The sequence below is a fragment of the Caretta caretta genome, chromosome 14 (assembly GCF_965140235.1).
Source record: "Caretta caretta isolate rCarCar2 chromosome 14, rCarCar1.hap1, whole genome shotgun sequence".
In the NCBI taxonomy this organism is placed as follows: domain Eukaryota; kingdom Metazoa; phylum Chordata; order Testudines; family Cheloniidae; genus Caretta; species Caretta caretta.
This window is the reverse complement of record NC_134219.1, coordinates 8,261,528-8,283,684: the sequence shown is the minus strand read 5'-3', so window position 1 is coordinate 8,283,684 and position 22,157 is coordinate 8,261,528. Positions and strand designations below refer to the sequence as shown.

At 39.4% G+C, this 22,157-nt stretch overlaps 1 protein-coding gene across 1 annotated transcript in view; it reads right to left on the bottom strand.

Moving 5' to 3' along the window:
• Positions 1 to 22,157, bottom strand: part of PITPNC1 (phosphatidylinositol transfer protein cytoplasmic 1) — a 196,526-nt gene that overhangs the window by 172,724 nt on the left and 1,645 nt on the right. The window contains exons 2-3 of the mRNA XM_075119212.1: positions 18,881 to 18,973; positions 15,414 to 15,511 (exon numbers count right to left, since the gene is read on the bottom strand). Coding sequence (XP_074975313.1) covers positions 15,414 to 15,511; positions 18,881 to 18,973 — 191 coding nt within the window. The remainder of the gene's footprint in view (positions 1 to 15,413; positions 15,512 to 18,880; positions 18,974 to 22,157) is intronic.

Genomic DNA, 22,157 nt, shown 5'->3' with positions numbered 1-22,157 from the left:
GAGCCCTTGCAGGAGTTGGGGTGATCTTTGGTAAACGTATTAGATGAGTATAGGTTCTTTTTTTGTTTTCATATGTTTCTCTGTAATGCTTTCAACTTAAGAATAAACTTGCTTGCTTAGGAAAGCTGGGCAGTACCTTATAACTGTAAGCAATTATGCTGTTTATAGCCTCTGAGGGGAAAGCAAAGCAGGCCTCCTTAGGTAGTCTGATTTGCTGGGGAACTCACAGTGAAGGCAGGGAACTGGGCAGTCTGGACCAGCCCTGCCCAAAAGAGTTAACAACTAAGGAGCCAGGAGCCTAAAAGTAGGTGACCTTGCTGGGCCACAGAAGGAAAATACAGGTGCAGTTGCCCTGAACTGTGAAATCTTGGGTTCCAGTTTAACCAAAACTGACACAGAACTGGTAAAAAATTCTGGATGCACATTTCTTTCACACCATTTTACAAGCAGTAAACTCAGAAATTAAAATAAAATAAAAAATACAAACCATACAGACATACCTATGTTTCACCAGTTTCCCAAGCTCCTGGTAAACACAACTCTCATATCTCTCCCTTTTGGCACAATCCTTTTAAACTAAACAGGCTCAGCTACAATTAACTAACTCCCAGTTTTGAATGCCTCTCTGAGTTATTTCTGAGCCGTACAATGAATTAACCTCTGCAGCCCTGTTGTCCAGTTTGGTGGGTTAGAGATACCATGGGGGTAGGATGAAACCAGGCTTTGGGGTCCTGTTCCACCTGCCACTTCCTCTTTCCTATGTCTCTTCTCCAGCAGTGAACTTACTTTACATCTAAATTTCAAACAGTGTTAGACAAATGCCAGTGTGGATTTGACTTGGTTGAAAGGGTTATTTCTTGGAATCTTCCCTACTGGTGCAATGAGTTGAAATTTGCACTTCCTTGCATTTCTAGGGCAGCTGCCGCCAAGTGGAGGAAAACAGGCAGCAATCTTACCATTGCCATCCCCTGGACTAAATCAGCACAAATCACTGATGTTCTTTATTCCACCAGTGAATGAACTAAATCCAACTCCAACAACTTTGCAATAATTCTGAGCTCAAGCCCTTTCTGTCCTTCTGTAACTGAAAGATAAAACAGCAATACACGGATACATTAATATTGCTTAGTGAAAAGGCAGGGTCAGAGGTATCAGACTGTAATTCACTTGTATCGAACTTGTCTTATGCTTCAGAAAAACGTAACCACCTGTTAAGCTGTTATTTTGGGGAGAGTGTATCTATTTTCAATGATAGACTTTGCACTGATATCCATCTCCAAGTATGACATATAACACCATGGTAACATAAACAGTGTAGCTGCTTGAGAAAGTTAAATTATAAATAGCAATGTATAGCCCATGAGGTCTTGGAAATAAACTAACTGGAAAAATTAATACAGCGGGTCTTATCTTGCTCCAATTAAAGTCAATGACAAAAAAGTTCCATTGACTTTAATAAGTATAAATATCAAGTACAATATTAAAGATAAATGATGAGGTATCTTTGAGAAAGAGTCAGGTTACATATATCCACACCACACAATTCACTGTGCCTAAATACAAGAGAGATTATTTTAAGTATACCTGGTTCTTATAGTGATTTGTATTCACAAATTATCAACAAAAAAATCTGATTAGGTGTTTGTTACCCAGAATGATACCAGGTAACATTCTTAACACTACAATTATCGTTGTTTTAAATTTTTTGGCAAACATGTTGTTTTGTTTCACAGGTGCTGTGTCATGGTAATAGTGTTTCAAATAAGGTGGCATATTCAAACTCAGATTAATATTATGCTTCCAAATAATTGTGATATAAAAATGTAAACAAAATATGTGTAACCACACACAGTGCTGAGTCCTGTATGTACTGGTCTTCACTAAATGAATGTCAATCAGGCCACTGAGTACAATGTTGGCTAAAAAAATGGTTTAAACTGGACTGGCATTATCAGATAATTATTTTGTTATGCATTGTGAAAAATAATTATTCAAAGTCAACAACACAAGGTCATCAGTTGTGCAATATCATTAAACCTATGCTGAAACAAAACCAAGAACTAATATGATGGAAATGAAACAAAAGACATTCAGCTTTACTACATTATTGCTTCTAAGTACAGAAAACAATCTATACTTTCATAGGGCCTAAATGTTCCCAAATTCCAGTACTGAGGAGAAATCAATCTTAAAACAAACAGAGGAAAACATCTAGAGACTTTTGATTGTTCTGCAGATAAGATGTACGAACCCCTTGCTAGATTAAGGCCCCAATCCTGCATACATTTATGCACTTGAATGGTCCCATTTACCTCAAATGGGCCACTTGTGCTAAAAGTTAGGTAAAATGCTATAGGATTCCCACAAAAGGCTCAACTACTGCAACAACAAAATAGGAAATTGTTAGGGTTTCAGATCAGAGAGAAAGAAAAATCTTAGCAAGAATAAGGAAAAGAAAGAAAAAACCCCAACATTTGAAGGAAACAGAATTTTAATTTTCCTGATTGAGGACTTTGAGGCTGCTGTAATGCAAATAAAATAAATAAAGTTCAGCCACAATCCCACAGGAGAAATCTGCAGGAAATGAGAAAGATTTTCTAAGAAAATCATTGAAACCACAGTCCTATAATTTTGTACCCTGCAAAATTCAGAATATGCTCTAACGGTAAAGACTATATTTTTGTACATTTCTGGGGATTCAGAATTGGTCAGTCACCTGTTAACTGAAACCAGGGAGAAAAATTAAACAAGAAGGCAACTCAAAGGAATAAAATCTAGTATTAGATTAAGAATTCTGTCTATAAAATCTTATTCTAGTAGAAATTAGGTGTACTTTGCCTCTAAAAATGTGATCCAAAGCCCACTAAGGTACATGGTGATTCTTTTAAGTGATTTGAATCAGGCCTCAATCGGATTTGTATCAGGCCTTAAATGTTTGCTGTATTTCTTCAAAGTTTTGGTGATATGTCTGACTGAATTTTGTTTTTCTACCACCCCCAAACAAACTGTGACTGAGCATTTAAGATATTTGGGGATAAGTAAAATGACAGTATTTGACACAGTATTTGTGAAATCTGTTATCTATAAAAATGCGGTAAGAGTTTGTAACTTTCTGGAGGACACTTTAGCTCCAAGTTAAATTTGTGTCTTTTGGTGCTTAGCTGCATCTATACTGAAATACTGAAGAGCATTTAAGAAATAAAAATCAGGTTTAACATACTTCATATCAGATGATGGTCCTAATCACAATAATAATTAGCATCTGCATCCTACCTTTCACCTTAACTGCCCATTGCAAATTTTGATAAGTAAATGTTACCTATTTCACAGGGACATTGTAAGAATTATTCTTCCCATTCTATAGTTGGGAAAAGTGAGGCACAGAGAAATTGAGAGGTTTTCCCAAGGCCAGATTGAGAGGCAGCATCAGAGCTAGGATCAGAAGCAAAGAGCTGCTAGCTCATAGTTCTGAGCCTAGACCACATTATTCTCTCACGTGATATGTCTGGGCTTCAGCAATCATACAGAATATGATACCTTTGAAAATAACCTCCCGGTACAACAGCTGCTAACTAGTTAATCCCTAATTTAAATCTAGTTACATGCCAGTTCACACACTGTATAGTTTATTTGATCCTGACAGTAACAATAGTTCCACTGTCATCCTGGAAAACACTGGGTCAGATATTCCGTGGTATAAATCAGCATAGCTCCACTGGGATCAGTGAAGCTACATTGATTTAAACCGGTTGAGGATGTGGCCCAGTGTCACCAATTCGATAATACATTATACAGCAAACAATACAATGGTCAGCCTTTACCATCTGCTGGGCTAGCTCTAAGTAGGCATTGTTAGTTTCAGCTAAAGACAATTGTTCATCATGGTTTGCATTTGTGGTCAAATGAAAGGGGCTGTATTCTGTTCTCAGTAAGTGAAGCTACTCAGGATTTTTACACTGATGTAAATTAGATGAAAATATGTCTCAACAGTGTGTACATCACTGGGAAACAGTTTCACAGTTTTAGGGCAATAACTAATATGGACTTCTTAAGTCTACATTGAAGGGGCCATTGGATCACAGAAAAGCTGCAATGGAGGACACATTCTGCTCTATAGGACTTTTTATGTCAATATAAGAAGGATGCTCAATGTCAAGATCAAGGTGGCAAATGTTACAAACTGTGTGAATGCTGCTGAGTTGTGTGTAAACCAGGAAAGTAGAAGCCCAAAGGGCTAGAGAAATTGCAAACAATAGCTTACTGCTTTTTTTTTGTTTTTTTCCTTATAGTTAAAAAACGAGTTTTTCTTTTCCACGCACAAGGATGTAAAGCCAAGGTTCATGCTCATCCAAAATCATGGAATGTAACTAAAGAGCCAGTATGCATATGCAGAACGATTCCCATGCCAACAGTATATTAGTGTCTAGCATGACAGCTAAATCTTTGTTTCAGGTGTTCAGATATTCAGGATGGAATAGCTAACTACAATGTCTGCATGTATTCCAGCAACCACAACTGACTCAGCTATAAAAAGACAGCTTGGGGAACATGTTTGTCAGTCCACCAGTCACACAGAGGATGCTGGATGAATCAGTCAATGACAAAACCATTGATTATAGGGCTATCTGATCATCTAGGCAGAATATTTTGTCAAGGAGAAGACAATTCCTAACAGATGTTATCTGTATTAAAACCTGCCAGACCAACTTGGATACATTCCCTCACACAGGCTGAGGTGCTAATTTTCAAACATAACTATCTCAGCCCTTTGGAGGTCAGCATCCTAGTCACTATATATCAGACCAGGCACTGGGTGTAGTTAGACTAGGAGGGATTTAGGAAGCATGATTGTATTTGAAAGGACAGAAGAGATCACTTACAGCTCTACAGAACCTGATGAGCTAATGAGGTATTTAGTTTACCAGCTGGAGAACCCAGGGAAGAAAACAAGGCTGACCCAGGGAGCAGGAAAGGGCTTCACAGCTCTGCTGCTATATTGTGATGTACCTGGTACATAAACAATAATAAAGACACTTGGTGAAGGTACTTTGGTGGACTCTCTGTGTCGGTTACTTCACCCGGAGTGCTTACCAGGGAGGGTCTCCAGGAGCAAACCTATTCATACGGCTATTGCAGAAATCTTTTCCCTCCAAAAACTTAAAGATCGTACTCCACTTTAAGGACTATAATTGCCTAATATTTTATTTTTAAATTAAGAAGATTATCATCTAGAGTCTGACAAAATGCATCCAAAAATGGGGCATTTCCAGCATTACAGCTCAAAAACAGATAAGGAAATTAGACTGTAGCAAGGGAGAATGTACTTATAAAGCCAAAATTTTCAAACTTCAGAGCTTAAAGTTAGGCATCTACAGCCATCCATAGTTAGAACCTAAATAAGAGTGGCCTGATTTTCAGAGGTGTTGGTCATTGGCCGTTTCCATTAACTTAGATAGGAACTGAGTGTGCTCAGCACCTCTGACAATCTGGCTAAGGGGATAAAACCCTTAAGTTAAGGCACTCAAAGTTAGAGGCTACTTTTGAAAATATAGGCCTTACCCTCTCTGTGCCTTAGTTTCCCCATCTGTAATATAAGTCTAATAAATACTAACTTATCTCACAGAGCTCTTGACAAAACCAAAATTTCTCGAGTGCTCTAGAGCTCTTTGGATAAAAGATACTATAAGTGCTAAGTATTAATTGGCAGCTCTTCCTGTGTAGGGACGGCAGGATCGGGCTCTAAATTATGTCAGATGAAACCTTCCAATCAAAAGTGTAAGTGTTAACCTTTTTGCTTTTTAAAGCTAAAGGACTTCAACACTGAAAGAAATACACACTGTTCTCCATTGACCGCAAGTGTATTTTTATTGTAATTTACATGTGTGTGTTTATAGGGAGAGCTGCTCAGCTAACGTCTAATCTTTTCCACTGACAAGTTCTTATTAACTCAATACATTTTTCAATTAATCATCACAGAATCTTCCAATAACACATTTGTTTTCTTTTACAGTATTGGGTTGAAGTATGAAATGGGTCTGAAGTGAAGAGAAGAATTATTTTTGATCTTTGATCTATTTGCAGAAGAGTTCAACTCAGATCTGACATCTGTTCCACTTTTCTCCAGTTCACAGGTGGCTTGAGTGAGGCTATAGAAAGCTCAAGTGTAAAGCAGGCCAGTCATTCTCTTCCCCCTTTAAAACACATCCCTCCTGGCTTCCAACCATTTCTTCTAAACTACTAGATTATAAATAAAAATAAAACAAAAACATCTATAGTTATTACTAGAAGTCAATTTATTTCGGGCTCTTTGCAGGACCTATATAGTAATAGCTTCACATGCTTTAGCTATTATATGGTTACAACTGTTCTCCCTAGCTTGTCATCTTCAAGGTCAATCTGAGGTCATGTTCTAATGAAGGCTTTTTGATGTAAGCAGATAAGACTGACCATGAGATATCAGATCAGATCTGCTTGTCCACGTGAGTCTTTTACAATGCTTTCTTTTGGAGAGTAAAAAAGATGTATAAAGTGGAGGCCCGGAGAGTGTGTAGATCAGTAATTAGCCATTAATTCATTTCTGCCAAGCACGTCAGTGCTTCAACAGATTAATCTGCAGAAAGAAGATAAAAGATTGTGAGCCAGGTTCTGTTGAGCAATGATGAACAAATCTCTTCCCATTTCAATTTGAAAACTGCTGCAAGATCCTTTGAGGAAATCACAATAAGATAATGGAAACATGATAGTCTCTGCATAGCTAAGGCTTCAGTCAGGCTTCATTATATTTGATTTCTACCCCTTATAACTTGGTATGAAAACTGCCAGTCTTACCGTGTAGGATAAGAATGTGGTCAGACTGCTTTTGAGTTACAAGTCATTAAAAATGAACCTAATCTGACATGTATCTAATGTTTATGTGCCCTACTCTTGCTTACAAACAACTTGTTGCTATCCATTCAAATGTCCCATTTAATTACATCTCTTTGAAAACATATGCATGGGTTATATTTGAAAAAAAGACTAAACAATTATTGATTATTTTATTCATTAGTAATGATTACAGTATTGCCCCCTGGTGGGTGATTGTAGTTTAGAGAAAAAGACAGTGTCCTTCTATACAGTACCTCACTACCATAACAGAAAAGGAGTACTTGTGGCACCTTAGAGACTAACCAATTTATTTGAGCATGAGCTTTTGTGAGCTACAGCTCACTTCATGAAGTGAGCTGTAGCTCACAAAAGCTCATGCTCAAATAAATTGGTTAGTCTCTAAGGTGCCACAAGTACTCCTTTTCTTTTTGCGAATACAGACTAACACGGCTGTTCCTCTGAAAACTACCATAACAGAGATTTTCCCTTAGAAAGATCATGTAATAGAAGCCACTGGAGCAAAAGTTCCCAATCCAGCAAATAATTATGCAGATACATAATTACTGTCAGCTACTTCTCTGTGCATACAAACACATCCCCAAATAGTTTCAGACAGCCTTAAATCTCTCCATCTGACATGCTAAAAAAACCTGCTCTTTGTGCATAGAGCAATCAGCAGGCTAGGAAATCTCTTCCGCAGGCCCGCTCACAGCAATTCCAGGCCACAGGGCAGAACAGTCAATGGGCCCCCAAGCACGCACAAGCCACGGACACGGTCCACCTGATATTTGGGCCGTGCTGCGCCTGCACTGGGTGGTGCCCAACGAGCTGCCGGCTGCACTGCTGGGCACGCTCTTCCAGCACGACCAGAGCTTCCACATGGCCACCTGGTAGGGTTGCCAACTGTTTAATCGCGCAAACCCAAAGACCCTTGCCCTGCCCCACTCCCACTCCTTCTCAAAGGCCCCACCCCCTGCTCACTCCATCCCCCCACCCTCCATCGCTCACTCTCCCCCACCCTCACTCACTTTCACCAGGCTGGGGCAGGAGGTTGGGGTATGGGAGGGGGTATGGGGTGCAGGCTCCAGTAGGGAGTTTGGGTGCGGGAGGGGTTGTGAGGTGTGGGCTCTGGGAGGGAGTTTGGGTGCGGGAGGTGGTTTGGGTGCAGGAGGGGGTGTGGGCTCTGGGAGGGAGTTTGGTGCGGGATGTGTGTTCTAAATTGGGGCAGGGGGTTAGGATGCAGGAGGGGGTCAGGGGGTCAGCGTTTACCTTGGGTAGCTCCCAAAAGCAACCGGAAAGCTGCTCTGGCAGCGGCTCCTAGGCGGGGAGCCCACAGGGTCTCTGCACACCGCTGCCCACAGGCACCGCCCCCACAGCTCCCTTTGGCCGCAGTTCCCAACCAATAGGAACTGTGGAGTTGGCACTCAGAGTGGGGGCAGTGCATGGAGACCCCCTCCCCAGGGGCCACAGGGATGTGCCGGCCACTTCCAGGAGCGTTGTGGAGCAAGGGTCGGGCAGGAAGCCTGCCTTAGCCCCACTGCACTGCCGGCAGCGGCGGCCCCCGGGCACTTTTAAATTGCCCGGGCCCCTGGGCAATTGCCCCTTTGGCCCCCCAAATCGGTGGGCCTGCTGTTCAGGGTTAGATGTCCATAAGCTCCTTAGAATGCAAATATAGGTTGTCACCAAACAAAACTGATTGTTCAAATATTTTTATGTAAACAGTCCATATTGGGGGGAAAACCTCTAATACTTGATGTCTGGAAACATGACAGACACTTTTCATGATTACTCCCATTTGGAAGCTCTAAAATCCTGACTCACTGAAACTTACAAATAATTCAGTCTGTATTTGAGAGTATCTTGACAGTTTTTGCTTGTTTGATATGTGACTATGAGGCTGCTCCTAAATACTTTACAAGGGCCAAATTCAGCTCTTATTTATTCCAGTGTAAATTGGGAATAAGTCCACTGACTTCAGTGGAGATACTCTTGATTGGCACCAGAATAAATAAAAGAAGAATTTGTGCTATTTTATTCACTGGGAGTTTCTTCAGAATAAGAAGTTTAAGATCTGGTCCCATATACCAACTCTAGAACTAAGAGAAATGGTGATAGTCAGCCCATTCTCTGGAAAATACTGAGGATGACTCACTTTGTTTTGCATTTGGCTTCAAAAAGTTGGTGAGATATGACTTCATATTTTTCTAATATAATTTTATACAATTAATAACTCAGTCTTCCAAACTGGAAGGAAATGGTTGCTGGCTCCCATTTCCCTACAGAGCAATCTCTCCCCAGACATCGCTCAGAGAATTATTACAGAGATCCAAGGCTTTACCTGTTGCCCTTGCTCGTCACAATATGCACATTCACACACACCCACCCACCATACTGTACAGTTTGCTCAACATTTTCAGATAATTTAACTGGAAGGTATTAAAGTCACAAGATATTTTCTACACAGAAAAAAGACAGGAATTATGATCTGGTATGGAGCACAAACCTTTCTGAATCTTTTTAATATCTTCAGGCAGAACACTTCAGCTGTTTAGCAACAGTTTTCTGAGTGACTTTCGTACTTTAAAAAATTATGTAGGATCTTGTAGTGTTTTCTCATATGATGTAATATAAACATTCCTATTTGTTAAAATGAACAAATTAAAATGTAATGGGAAAGAAAATTGAGAGCTGGAATGATTTGTTAATTGCAGCCTGGTTTGAAGATTGGAAATATGTTCAAAACAATTACTTCATGAGACTTTAGATTCCTTATGTACTATTGAAAAGAAACTACTTTTGTAATTTGCACGGTTTAAGACTGTCAACAGAGGGACTGGTTTTGAATTCCTCATGCAAGTACAACAAGATGAGGAACCAGGATGACAGAATTAGCATGTGGTGGGCAATTGCATTATGAGGGCTAGTCAGACATCATTTATATTTTGGTTAAATTTGGAAAGTCTTGCCTATAGTTGTGTTTATCCTGGGAAAGCAGTCAACAGGACATTTCCCAGACTATTACTTAGGTAATTAGACAGTTTCCAATGTAATATTTGAAAACAATTCTAGACTCATGGCAACTGACACGCAGTTCTCTCTGTGGCTATGTCTTCAATTAAACACCTGTTATTGGCCCTTGTCAGCTGACTCAGGCTTCGGCTGTGGGGCTGTAAAACTGCAGTTTAGACATTTGGGCTCAGGCAGGAGCCCAAATTCTGGGACACCACAAGGGGGAGGGTCCCAGAGCCCAGGCTTCAGCCCAAGCCCAAACATCTAAACTGCAATTTTACAGCCCCAGTCTGTGTCAGCTGACAAAGGTCAGCCACAGGTGTTTAATTGCAGTGTGGACATACCCTGTAATGACTTGACTGTGACATTTAGCGACAGCCTTAAAGGTGGAGGAGGATGGCATGGAGCCACAATATCCTAGCAAGAGCTCAGTGAAAGACTGAGCTTTGTGGTATACAGAGCAAATATGCAAAGATGTACTTCTCTTCCCTGGACTTTACCTTGTATCCTTGCACAAAAGCCAGGGATAATCTGGACCTTAGGGCAAAATATATACTTGGTAATATTTCAGTTAATGGCAATATTAACCAATATTAAATTGTATCCTTGGGCATGTTTTAATTGCTAAGAAATACTAAGGAACTAATGCTACAGATGTACAGAAAAAACTCCCACTGACATTACCTGCTTTGAACCAGGGCATTAATCTTCAATGGCATCAATACGCAATTGACTGTCCTAAGTAGACAAGCTAGAGTAGTTATGGAGAAGCTACTATGTATGGCAGAACCCCTCCAGAATATGTGTCTTCATAAGGACCTAGATATGGGACAGGATTCTTGCTTGGTGGCTCAGACTCCAAAATAAAATTTCAGGGGCTCTCTCTTACATTCTATACTTTGGTGGAACTGCTGGTCACTTCAATGGAAGATTTGCCTTTTAAAGGACAACAGCAGTTGGCCCCAGCACATCTGATACAAAAGGTCTAAACCTGAAATTAGCACTGCCCTGTTATTTTGAGATGTATCAATTTTTGAGTCTAAATGACATTTTCTCTTGAAATAATATCCAGGACCTAATGATCAAAGGAGCATTGAAATAGCTGCTGCATTTGTCTGTGCAGATTTACTTCTGGACAAATCAGGCAGACATTTAACTACTTGATTTAAACACAGAATTCCATTTTTACACACAAATTATATTTATTTACAAAATTATGCACACAAATGTAGAAGCCATTTTTTAAAATCTCACCCTAAGCAATTTGGATTAAATTGCTTACATAATATGGATAAAACCCGGCCCTTAATTTACCTATTGTGCCTGGGTATTTCCATACATATGGTTATGGAATTATTCACTTTTTGGAGATCACTACAATACAACATGTAGGCCTGGCTTGACACGAGTAATTGTCATAGGTAAGGCTTTATTTTTTGGGAGCCAGGATTAGGAAGGTAAATGGATCAGCAGGCTGGAAACAAAATGTCTGTACTAGCTACAGGCAGGGGGAACCATTTACAATGGAGAAGATAAACTGGGAATGTAAAGATGAGGTAAAAAGTAAGTTGTGCATGGACAGTGCCTGGACAAAGCATGTTGTACAGGGATTGGTTCCTACAAAGTAACCAAGCCAATTTCAAAACATGTAATGCAATGGTATAGTCAATGCAATGCAATGTGTAAATCTATATAAAGGAAGAGGTTTGCTGTGTATCTGGATGTGCGGTATGCCTTATACCCACCTCCTATGCTTGAGTTTGATCTACTCAGTGTAGCTTTGCCGTATGACAAATAAAGGCAACTGAGTACCGAGACTGGAGTCGAACTGAGTGGAAAAGGTCTCAGGGGAACCCCAAACTGAACAACACTGAAGAGTAAGGAAGGATTCTTCTTTTTCATTCATGTTATGTGAGAGTTTTATGCATGAATAATTCGTAGATCAGTACTAAAAAAAATCAACTCAAAACGAAACAACAGCCATGGAAAAGTCTCTTTGGAGACAGAGCATTTCATGATCTCATGTATAAAGTGCATAGGCTCATAGCCAGAACTTTCAAATGGGGGAAGGAACAGTGCAATAGGATTCTTAATAAGGAAAGGGGCACAAAACAAAACAAAGCCCTAACAAAACAAGACACTCCACTGCACACACTTCTCTTCCTAGGGAGAGGATATGAGAATGAATACATGAAAGATGTCAGTCACATTGCATAATACGCTACAGGATAGTGCTCAGATATTTCGGTAATGAGAGAGGTATAAGAACCTATACAGAATAGGAAAGAAATCCAAGCTCTTGTGTAAGAAAGAAATGCTGCATTTTTCAACTAGTTACTAACATCCTAATCCTGCAAGGTTTTGCACACCCTCAATTCCCACTGAATCCCACAGGATTTGAGGTCAATAAACAGCTTGCAGGAGGCAGTTAGACCTCTCTGTATCTAGCTCCAAAATGTTTCTCAGCTTTCAGAAGATGAGCGCCGCTATCCACAATGCATCAGTTTGGAAGTAGACATGCTGTCAGTAATGTATATGGACAATGGTAATATTACATTAGTGCGTACAACTAAACTCTCATTTCAACTTATTTCAACCGTATGAGGAAAGATTTAAAAAGACTGGGACTGTTCAGCTTGGAAAAGAGATGATAGGGAGTGGGGGGAGATTTGATAGAAGTCATGATGATATGGAGAAAGTGAGTAAGGAAATGTTATTTACCTCTTCACATAACACAAGAACTAGGGGTCACCCAATGAAATTAATAGGCAGTAGATTTAAAACAAACATAAGGAAGTACTTCTTCACACAACAAATGTTGTGAAGGCCAAAACTATAATTGGGTTCAAAAAAGAATTAGATAAATTCATGGTGGATAGATCCATCAATGGCTATTAGACAAGATCCTCAGGGATGTAACCCCATGCTCTGAGTGTCCGTAAACCTCTGACTGCTAGAAGCTGGGACTGGACGACAGGGGATGGATCACTCAATAAATTGCCCTGTTCTGTTCATTCCCTCCGAATCATCTGTCAGTGGCCACTGATGGAAGACAGGATATTGGGCTAGACCATTGGACTGACGCAATATGGCCATTCTTATGTTCTTATAAAGTGAGGTATTTACACTGTTTAGAGATGGAAATGGTAAACAGTGAATTAAAGTAAGATAAAGTAAGCTGTGGTTCTCAGTTGGAATAATGGATGATTTAACACCAGAGAACAATCTGCAGCAAGAGTGGGCATCCTAAATAATTCTGTGCATATCATACAGTACAAAAGATTTTCAACCTAATCTTGCTCACCTGAGTCTCCCTGTACAGAATGTGATGCATCCTTATATTTATTATATTATTTATTTGTATTACCATAGTGCCAAGGAGCCTTACTTATGGACCAGGACCCCTTTGTGCTACGTGCTGTATCAGGGGTTTTGATTTTCTCTCCACCCTAGAATGCTATGTAACATTAATTTTTAAAAGGAAAAGGAACTTGTTTCCTTTTTGAACACATAACTAACTGCTATTAATTCACTGTGATCGTTTGAGGGCAGCTTGAGTTCAAAGAAGTTTGGCTTTGACAAACTGCTTCTTCCAATAAAATAACAGATTGAACAAGTTAAGAGCTACAGTTCAACATGACAGCTTATTCTATCAATTTCTTCTTTGAAACAACTGTTGCAGCTAACACACATATGTGAGAACAGGAGAATTATTACCTTGGAACATATACATATGGCTTTCTGATGATCCTGGTCCCACAGAAGTCAGTTTGGCCACTAATTTCTACGGGCGCAGGACTGGACCCCTATCACAAAACCAAATCTGAAATTCAGCAGTTTAAAAATATTACTTTAATTTTCCAGTTAAGTAGATCCATAGGAGTATCCCCAAGTGTGCTTACTGACATGACAACAGGGACTCCACACTATACGCTGGGGGGAAAAATTATCCATAATGGGTAGCAAAATATTAATCTGAAAGTAGTCATTTAAACAAATAACATAATGGATACTTTGATCTGTAAAGTAAATGGATTTTGTGACCATCTTTTATATTTTAACCTGGAATGCTTACAATACCTTTTGGGGACCCTTTGTATGTAATAATATTTAATAGTCAACTACTGCATTCAGATACCGAAGAGGTATTATCTTTTCGGGCCAAATCCTACATTCCTAGACGACCCCAAGTTCCCACTGACTGGAGTGGGAGTTTGTAGAGTGCAAGAAATGCAGGACTAGCTACAATTGTGCTATTGTCGGTACATTTTACTACATAAATACCAAAAGCACAAACATTACACATCACTGAAGTCTAGCAGATTTCCAGATATGTAAAGACAATGCAGTGCTATATTTAAACTATGTGATACAAATTAACTGCAATAAAATCACTATAATATTAGTATTCCCACTGCCTTTATATACATTTCTGCACCAAGGAGAGAGTGGGATGGGGGAAGAAAAGCCGGCAGTAAAAGAAATGTATTCAAAGCGCCCTCCGGTGGCCCAGAAAGGTCTTAGAAACCAAATGATCTGCCACATTGACAAAAGCAAAAGTAGAAAAAAAAGAAACTTTTCTGAGTGTGGGTGTTTGCAAAAGAAATATGTGATGCACGTTCAGTTTTTGATTGACCTGAAGAGGCACCGTCAAATGTCTAGGGCTGTTAGACAAGGGATTGATGTTTGTCATACTTTCAAAACAGTAACTCCTCTCTTCTTTTAGTGTCCACCACAGCAACATAAAGAACTGATAAAGCAGCATCTAATCCTTTTATTTGTGTGTGGCATTGTGCAACAAGAAAGCTCCATCACCATCATACTCACATATGTATGAATTAGCAGGCCTTTAGATGTCTAGGTATTTATTACACTTACAAACACACACTCACTATACATCTATGTATATATGTCTAAGTAATCTATTACATATACATATTTTGATATGTATAGATGGCCATAAATGTGCATGATACTTTGCAGGCACATAAAAATATAATGTCCATAACCCAGAGAATTTAGTCTGATTGATAGAAAGCAACATGACTTTAAAATACTTTTTTCCAATACTAAAAGCGTATTGATTAATCGTTTTATCAGAGATCTACATACTACAATCATTAAGTTTAAGGCCATTTTTATTAACAATGATGTAAGGGAGATCTTTAAGTCTAAAGAAGGAAGGTTTTCATGTATTTAGAAGTTGGGTTTATTGGACAAATGCTTTATCAGATTCTAGATCTCAACACACATCAACCTTTTCAAAAAATTTGATTTCTAAATTATTACAACTAATACTTCGATGACAGTGAATTCATTACACTTACTTTCACTTACATAAGATTTCCTTATTTTGCAATGGAAATATGCTTCTCTACACCAATCACAACAGGAAAGAGTTCATTGTACAAAGAAAAATGACAGTACAATAAACACAAAATAACTAATTTTTTCTAACCTCCCTTTGAGCCACCATTCAGGGGGGAAAAGGACAAATAACCTAATGCATTATAAGCATTATTAGTGAATGCACCTACCTCTTCAACTGTCAAAGGCATACAGATCCGGTACTCCTTCAAGAGCATATTTCTGCTGCAAACCAGCAAAGCTGGAGAAGAGTGGTTATTTCTGCACTCTGATCACGGCAAAAACAAAACCACAGAAAAATGAATCAAACCCCTGGTTGAGTGTGTACTTGACAATGTGCTCAAAAGACCCCAACACTACCATCTAGGAGGGATGACCCAGCAAGAAGAAAAACCAATACAACTGCTCCTTTCTTCCAGTTCTTCCTCCTTCAAACTGAGATCATGTGAATTTCCCACACATACATACACACAAAGAAGTCTCAAACATCAAATGAGATCTTTAAAGTCAAAGACATCCGTTGGAAATGTATTAAAATGACAGTTCCTTTTCAGCTATATCAAGACATGCCTGGAGCAATCAAAAACAAACCAACCCCAAAACAACCAGCCTCAAATATTAATGTCACCAGCAGCAGTATATTGGAGCAGTGGCAGCAGCAAGGATGAGATGCTTACTTCCAGGACAAAGGCTTTACAACGTTTCCTTTCCAGGCTGATAAACACGGCTCCCTCTTCCTCTCCGTATTACAGCTGCTATTATGCACGCACTAGTTCTGCACTGTGGGGGAGAGACTGGATCTGCTGCCTGATATTTCCCCACACACACACCTTTGATCCTTCCTAGGGCTTGGGTTTCCCCCACCACAGCTCCGTGTGTGTGAGTTGTAGCTAGCAGAACTGAGGAGTCTCTGCAGCAGCAGCCTCAGCTTGGGTCTGAGTGTATATCTGACATCAGCAGCCACAGCAGGAAGGATGGCCCCATCCGGCCAATGGGGAAATGGCACAGCAAAGAATGTGGAGGATTTAAACAAAACAGCATGTCTCTCCTAGAGTGCCAGCAGCCAGCAAGCAAAGTGAAGGAAACTTGCAAGTGGACAGCAGAGAGAAATGAAATCCAAAGGCACAATTGGTATTATTTTATTGCACAATCATTTTGGGTCATATAAGAATGCGTAACTAGGAGTAGTGGGATGAAACTGAAATTTGGGAAATTGGGAGGAACTTCCCATCAGCAAAAGTTATTTAGGCTGTGGAGCTATCTCCCAAGGGGAGTGAAGGAAATCCCTTTGCTTGTCATATTTAAAAATAAGACTACAAAACACGGAAAAATGTCCTGTAAGTAGAGTCCTGCACTGGCAGGGAAAGAGTCACGATTATCTAAAAGATCTGTTCAATCTCTAACTCCTATGCTTTACATTGTATTGTTACGGAAATATGGAATTATTCCATTTTTCCTTTTCTTAGCATTTTTTAACCCTTCAAAACACTTTTCAGACATAAGATCCTGACGTCACTGAGACTGCCCAGCTTTGCCTTTGCTGAGTGATGGTTTGCAAGACCTATTATGATCAAAGAAACTACAAGATGGCCTTCAGGAATTGGTGCAATGAGCACAAAGGAGCTATAATAAACACAGGATGTAATAACCTCACCCACTTCCCTTTTGGTTACTCCTTCATTGTATGTGTGCAGGCTCTGCAACTTGGCTAAAATGGTTTTTCACGTCAGTCATCGAATTTAAAACAGTGGCACTGCAATGTCAGTGAAAACACGTGCCTCATTGCTACTTTAGCTATAAGAGCAGATCCCATTTTAATAGGCAAATTTTTCCATTACTTGGGAAACAGCAATCAGCTGGTTAAGCCTTTAATTTGCCTGTTTTTTTAAAATGTTTTTCAGTGACATTTAAGGGTGTAAAGCTAACGTTAATATAGTAATTAATATGTTAATATTAACAGTAATGTTAGTGTGCACAAGAATCTCTTGAATTCTAATGCTGGCTGTGAAGCTGAATTATTATGTGGCCTTAAATTCTGTACCTCCGTTTCCCCACCCATAAAATAGGATCTGTGAGAATAATTTGAAAATATAAAGTGCCATATAAGTGGTAAATAGTAGTGCAATATTTCTGCAATTCTGCATTTTAATGTAAATAATTTACAGTATTTAAAAAAGTGTTGCAACACCAGGTTTTTAGGGATGGATATAAATTTTGATCTAAAATGAAATAGGTATGCCGTAATATGAGAGAGTGAAAAATCTCAGTTGCTTTTTGGCATTGAACCTATAGGTAAACTTAGCCCAAGGGGAACATAGTGCCATCTACTGGAGCAAACAAAACACTTCTTTATTAGCTTGCATTGATGATAGAGTTATACATCCACTTTGCCCTCCCTTTGCACAGTTGTAAATAACTACATAAGGCAATGGAGAATCAAGGCTCTAGGAATTTTACATAGAGTTGTGTCTCTCAGTACTTTGGATTCTCAGCTTAAACATATGAACAATGCACTGCATTTCCTCCATATCAAATGAGTCTGCTTTGTCAAACCTGGTAACAGCCATCTGCAAATATCAAGCTGTAGTCATGATTTATATCTTTGGTTTTGTACACCCAGGGAAGATTGTTCCAAAGACATATCAACCAATTTCAAGTTTCAATAAGTAAGTAAGGGCTCAGTCCTGCAAACTCTGAACCCTATTGCCCAGTGGATGAGGGGTCGGAGTGATAGGTTTAAAGGATCCAATCATATAAAAATAAATGCATTATAAAGTTGCAGAATGCCAGAAAGAAAAACATAATGCGACACAAAACAACCAAAGGAAGACTGCATGTAGAGCAGTGATCAGGGAGACAGTACCTGGGACATCACCTCTAATTTGGAAGAGACTCACTACGTAATCTTAAATCTAGGGTTACATCCTACCCCTTTTGAAGTTAATCGGCGTTCTGTTCTTGTTGTCAATTGGAGCAGAATTAAGTCCTAAACATTTTGTGTCTCAGACCCAGCTGGAAAATTAGGTTAAAATTGGTTTCCCATTGAGAATCACATGCTGTTACTCAGCTGAACTTTCCTGCATAAAGCCCTGATCTTACACCACTACAGTCAATGGGAGTTTTATCATTGATTTCAATGACCTTAGGATCAAGCCCTAAATTAATTTACTACCTTCCACCACAAACCAACCAAACATTATAGTCCCATTTAATACACCATAGCGAAACACATTCTCACAATTTAGTAGGCCAAATTCAAAAACTATGTGAAGCGGTCCCCAACACAAGCACAAAGCAAATGTAGCATTAATGTACACCTGTATTCTGGACAGCAGAAGCCTCAAGCTCAGCTCAGTGCCAGCAACAGATCTTTTTGCCAGGACTATTTCCAGATCATGTGATGTTTACACATAAACACAAAGACCACACCTACTGACCACTAGCCCCACCCCAGAACACATCTCTAATGCTACTGTCTCTGCCGGCCTGTAAAGTGGCCTTTCCAAACGTGTTGTAGGGGCAGAATAGCAGAGAAACCTTCCATCTGAAGCTGGGCAGGGATTTCTGGGAAGCAGCGTCTGCCTGAATCTGGTCCCCTATTTTTTGCAGGGTGTCAAAATATATCACTTAGACCTACCTCTAAGTTCACCAACCACATCCCAAAATACAGCATGCTGTGGGTGATAAATGAAGAACTTCTTATCCTCATAACTAATTTTCCATTTTTGTTCTAGGAAAAAAATATATTGGTTAAATCTGCTGAACAACAAACACAGCTGGGACTTATGGAACTAACAATAAAAGTCAAACCATCTTTTCACATATTTTATTGTTTAATGACTACTGAATTAAGGGACTAGCCTGCTGGATCCATGCAGGAAGTCAAATTTGGAGACAAAAGCTGCATCCTCTGATCTCCTGATTTCAGGTGTTGTAGGATATCTTCCTCAAATGCTAGAGGAAGATAGTGCCGGTAGGAATTAATTTTCTCCCCTCTCCCCTTTAGGGCCTGATTCAAAGCCCCTGAAGTCAACAGGAGCTGTTCCATTGACTTAATTAGCTTTGGATGAGGCCCTTCGTTCTCTGAAAGCTCTCTCTCACTATTTATTGAGTCTAAGGCAATGTCCACACAACCACTTGTATTGGCTAAACCTATGTCACTCAGGGGTTTGAATATTCCACCCCCATGATGAGTGACATAAATTATGCTATCATATGCACTTGTGTGCACAACGCTATGTCTGTGGGAGAGCTTCTCCAGCCAATATAGTTAGTCATCTACCACTCATTGAGGGCAGATTAATCATGTCGACGGGAGAGCTCTCTCCTGTCAGCATAGAGCAGCTACACAAGAGATCTTATAGCGGCACAGCTGCATCAGTACACCTGCGCCACTATAAATTCTCTAGTAGACATAGCCTAAGATAATGATTAAATTTAAAAATGTGTTTTCAAACATTTGCAACTTTTGGTACTCATGTTCCCCTTTAATCCTTATCCTTCTGTAAAATCTGGGCAGGGGGGAATGTGCTAAAGCACCTGTCTGACAGGAAGGCAGGGGAATGAAATAATTAAAAGGGAAACATGATGTCACATTATCCCTAAAAACTTGTGTTTAAAGCATTGAACACCATTATGAACATCAAATTTGTTTTTTTTTTTCTCCTGTGGAAAGCATCTCTATGGAGTAAAAAGAAAAGGAGTACTTGTGGCACCTTAGAGACTAACACATTTATTTGAGCATAAGCTTTCGTGAGCTACAGCTCACTTCATCAGATGCATTCAGTGGAAAATATAGTGGGGAGATTTATATACACAGAGAACATGAAACGATGGGTGTTACCATACACACTGTAAGGAGAGTACTTGTGGCACCTTAGAGACTAACCAATTTATTTGAGCATGAGCTTTCGTGAGCTACAGCTCACTTCATCGGATGCATACCGTGGAAACTGCAGCTAGTCTGCTGCAGTTTCCACGGTATGCATCCGATGAAGTGAGCTGTAGCTCACGAAAGCTCATGCTCAAATAAATTGGTTAGTCTCTAAGGTGCCACAAGTACTCCTTTTCTTTTTGCGAATACAGACTAACACGGCTGTTACTCTGAAACCTGTAAGGAGAGTGATCACTTAAGATGAGCTAATACCAGCAGGAGAGCGGGGGCGGGGAGGGGGTGGATGGGTCATTACACAAAGTAAAACTATTTACCAATGTTTATTTCCCCCCTCCCCGTTCCTCAGAGGTTCTCTTCAACTGCTGGAAATGGCCCACCTTGATTACCACTACAAAAGGTTCCTCCCCCGCCCCCACTGGTATTAGCTCATCGTAAGTGATCACTCTCGTTACAGTGTGTATGGTAACACCCATCATTTCATGTTCTCTGTGTATATATATCTCCCCACTGTATTTTCCACTGAATGCATCCGATGAAGTGAGCTGTAGCTCACGAAAGCTTATGCTCAAATAAATTTGTTGGTCTCTAAGGTGCCACAAGTACTCCTTTTCTTTTTGCGAATATAGACTAACACGGCTGCTGCTCTGAAATCTATGGAGAGTGCTGGTGCTTCAAGATACTTGGGGTTACCAGTTCAAATAAAAATAAATAAATAAATAAAAATTGTGGAATTAGCTAAAATCACTGTCAATCACTACTTTTTTTTTGATGGAGTTGAAGTTAACATAGCTGTTTATTTAAGAGCATACGAGGCTGTGTTCAGTAGAGGTGTCCACAGTTGAAGACAGATGTTGATAAATTGGAGAGGGTTCAGTGAAGAGAGATGAGAAAGCTTAAAGGATTGGAAAACATGCCATTATAGTGAAAGACTCAAGAAGCTCAATCTGTTTAGTTTAACAAAGAAAAGGTTAAGGCGTAGCTTAATCACAGGCTATAGCCTCCTATATGGGAAGCAGAAATTTTATAATAGAGGGATTTTTAATCTAGCAGACAAAGGTATAATATTATCCAATAGATGAAAATTTAGGCTTGACAAATTGAGACTAGAAATAAGGCACAACTTTTTAAGAGTGAGGGTAAATAACCATTGGAACAATTTATCAAGGATTGTAGTGGATTCTCCATTACTGGAAATTTTTAAATCAAACTTGGATTTTTTTGTTTTGTTTTATAAAATGAATGCTCTAGTTCAAACAGGAATTAATTCAGGGAAGTCCTATGGCCTGTGTTATGCAGGGAGTCAGACTAGATGGTCACAGTGTCCCTTTTAGCTTTATAATATATGAATTTACATTTCTATCAAGACAGCATGGGTCAGATTCTGATCTCAAGATACAATGGTGTTATTCTGAATTAACTCACATTAAATCAATGGAGTGACTCTGGATTTACATCAGTGTAAGTGAGATAAAAATCTGGCTTTATGTCACAAAGGATTGGAAAAGAATACAAGTTTCCCTTTATTATCAGCTTATCACACATGTGGCATACAGTATCTTTCAGCTAAATGTTGTCCTTGATTTATAATAAAGATAATTATTTTGCATAGTCATAGACTTTTTAGTTGTTATTTGTTCCTGGACTACTTAATAAAGACTCAAAATCATGAGGAACTGTCTAACTCAGGCTCTTTCTCTGTTTTTTGCCCCCACACTTCACATTCTGAGAGTTTCTCTACTGGATCAGAGTATGACAACACAACATTTACAATGGAAACTTGTTTTGGAACATTGCAAAACAATGTGATGGCATCCTATCACCATATGTGAAAATGCCGCACCAAAATGTTCCAATGTTAGTATGATGGAGTGCAACGTGTTGCATCAAAACGCCACTACAATGTACAATGCCACTACAAAATGCCAGAACATTATAATGCTACAACACCTCATAAAAACTTTATCCCAGTGCTCTGAAACATCATCTCATTACCATATAATGCAACGTTAGTGGATTAAGT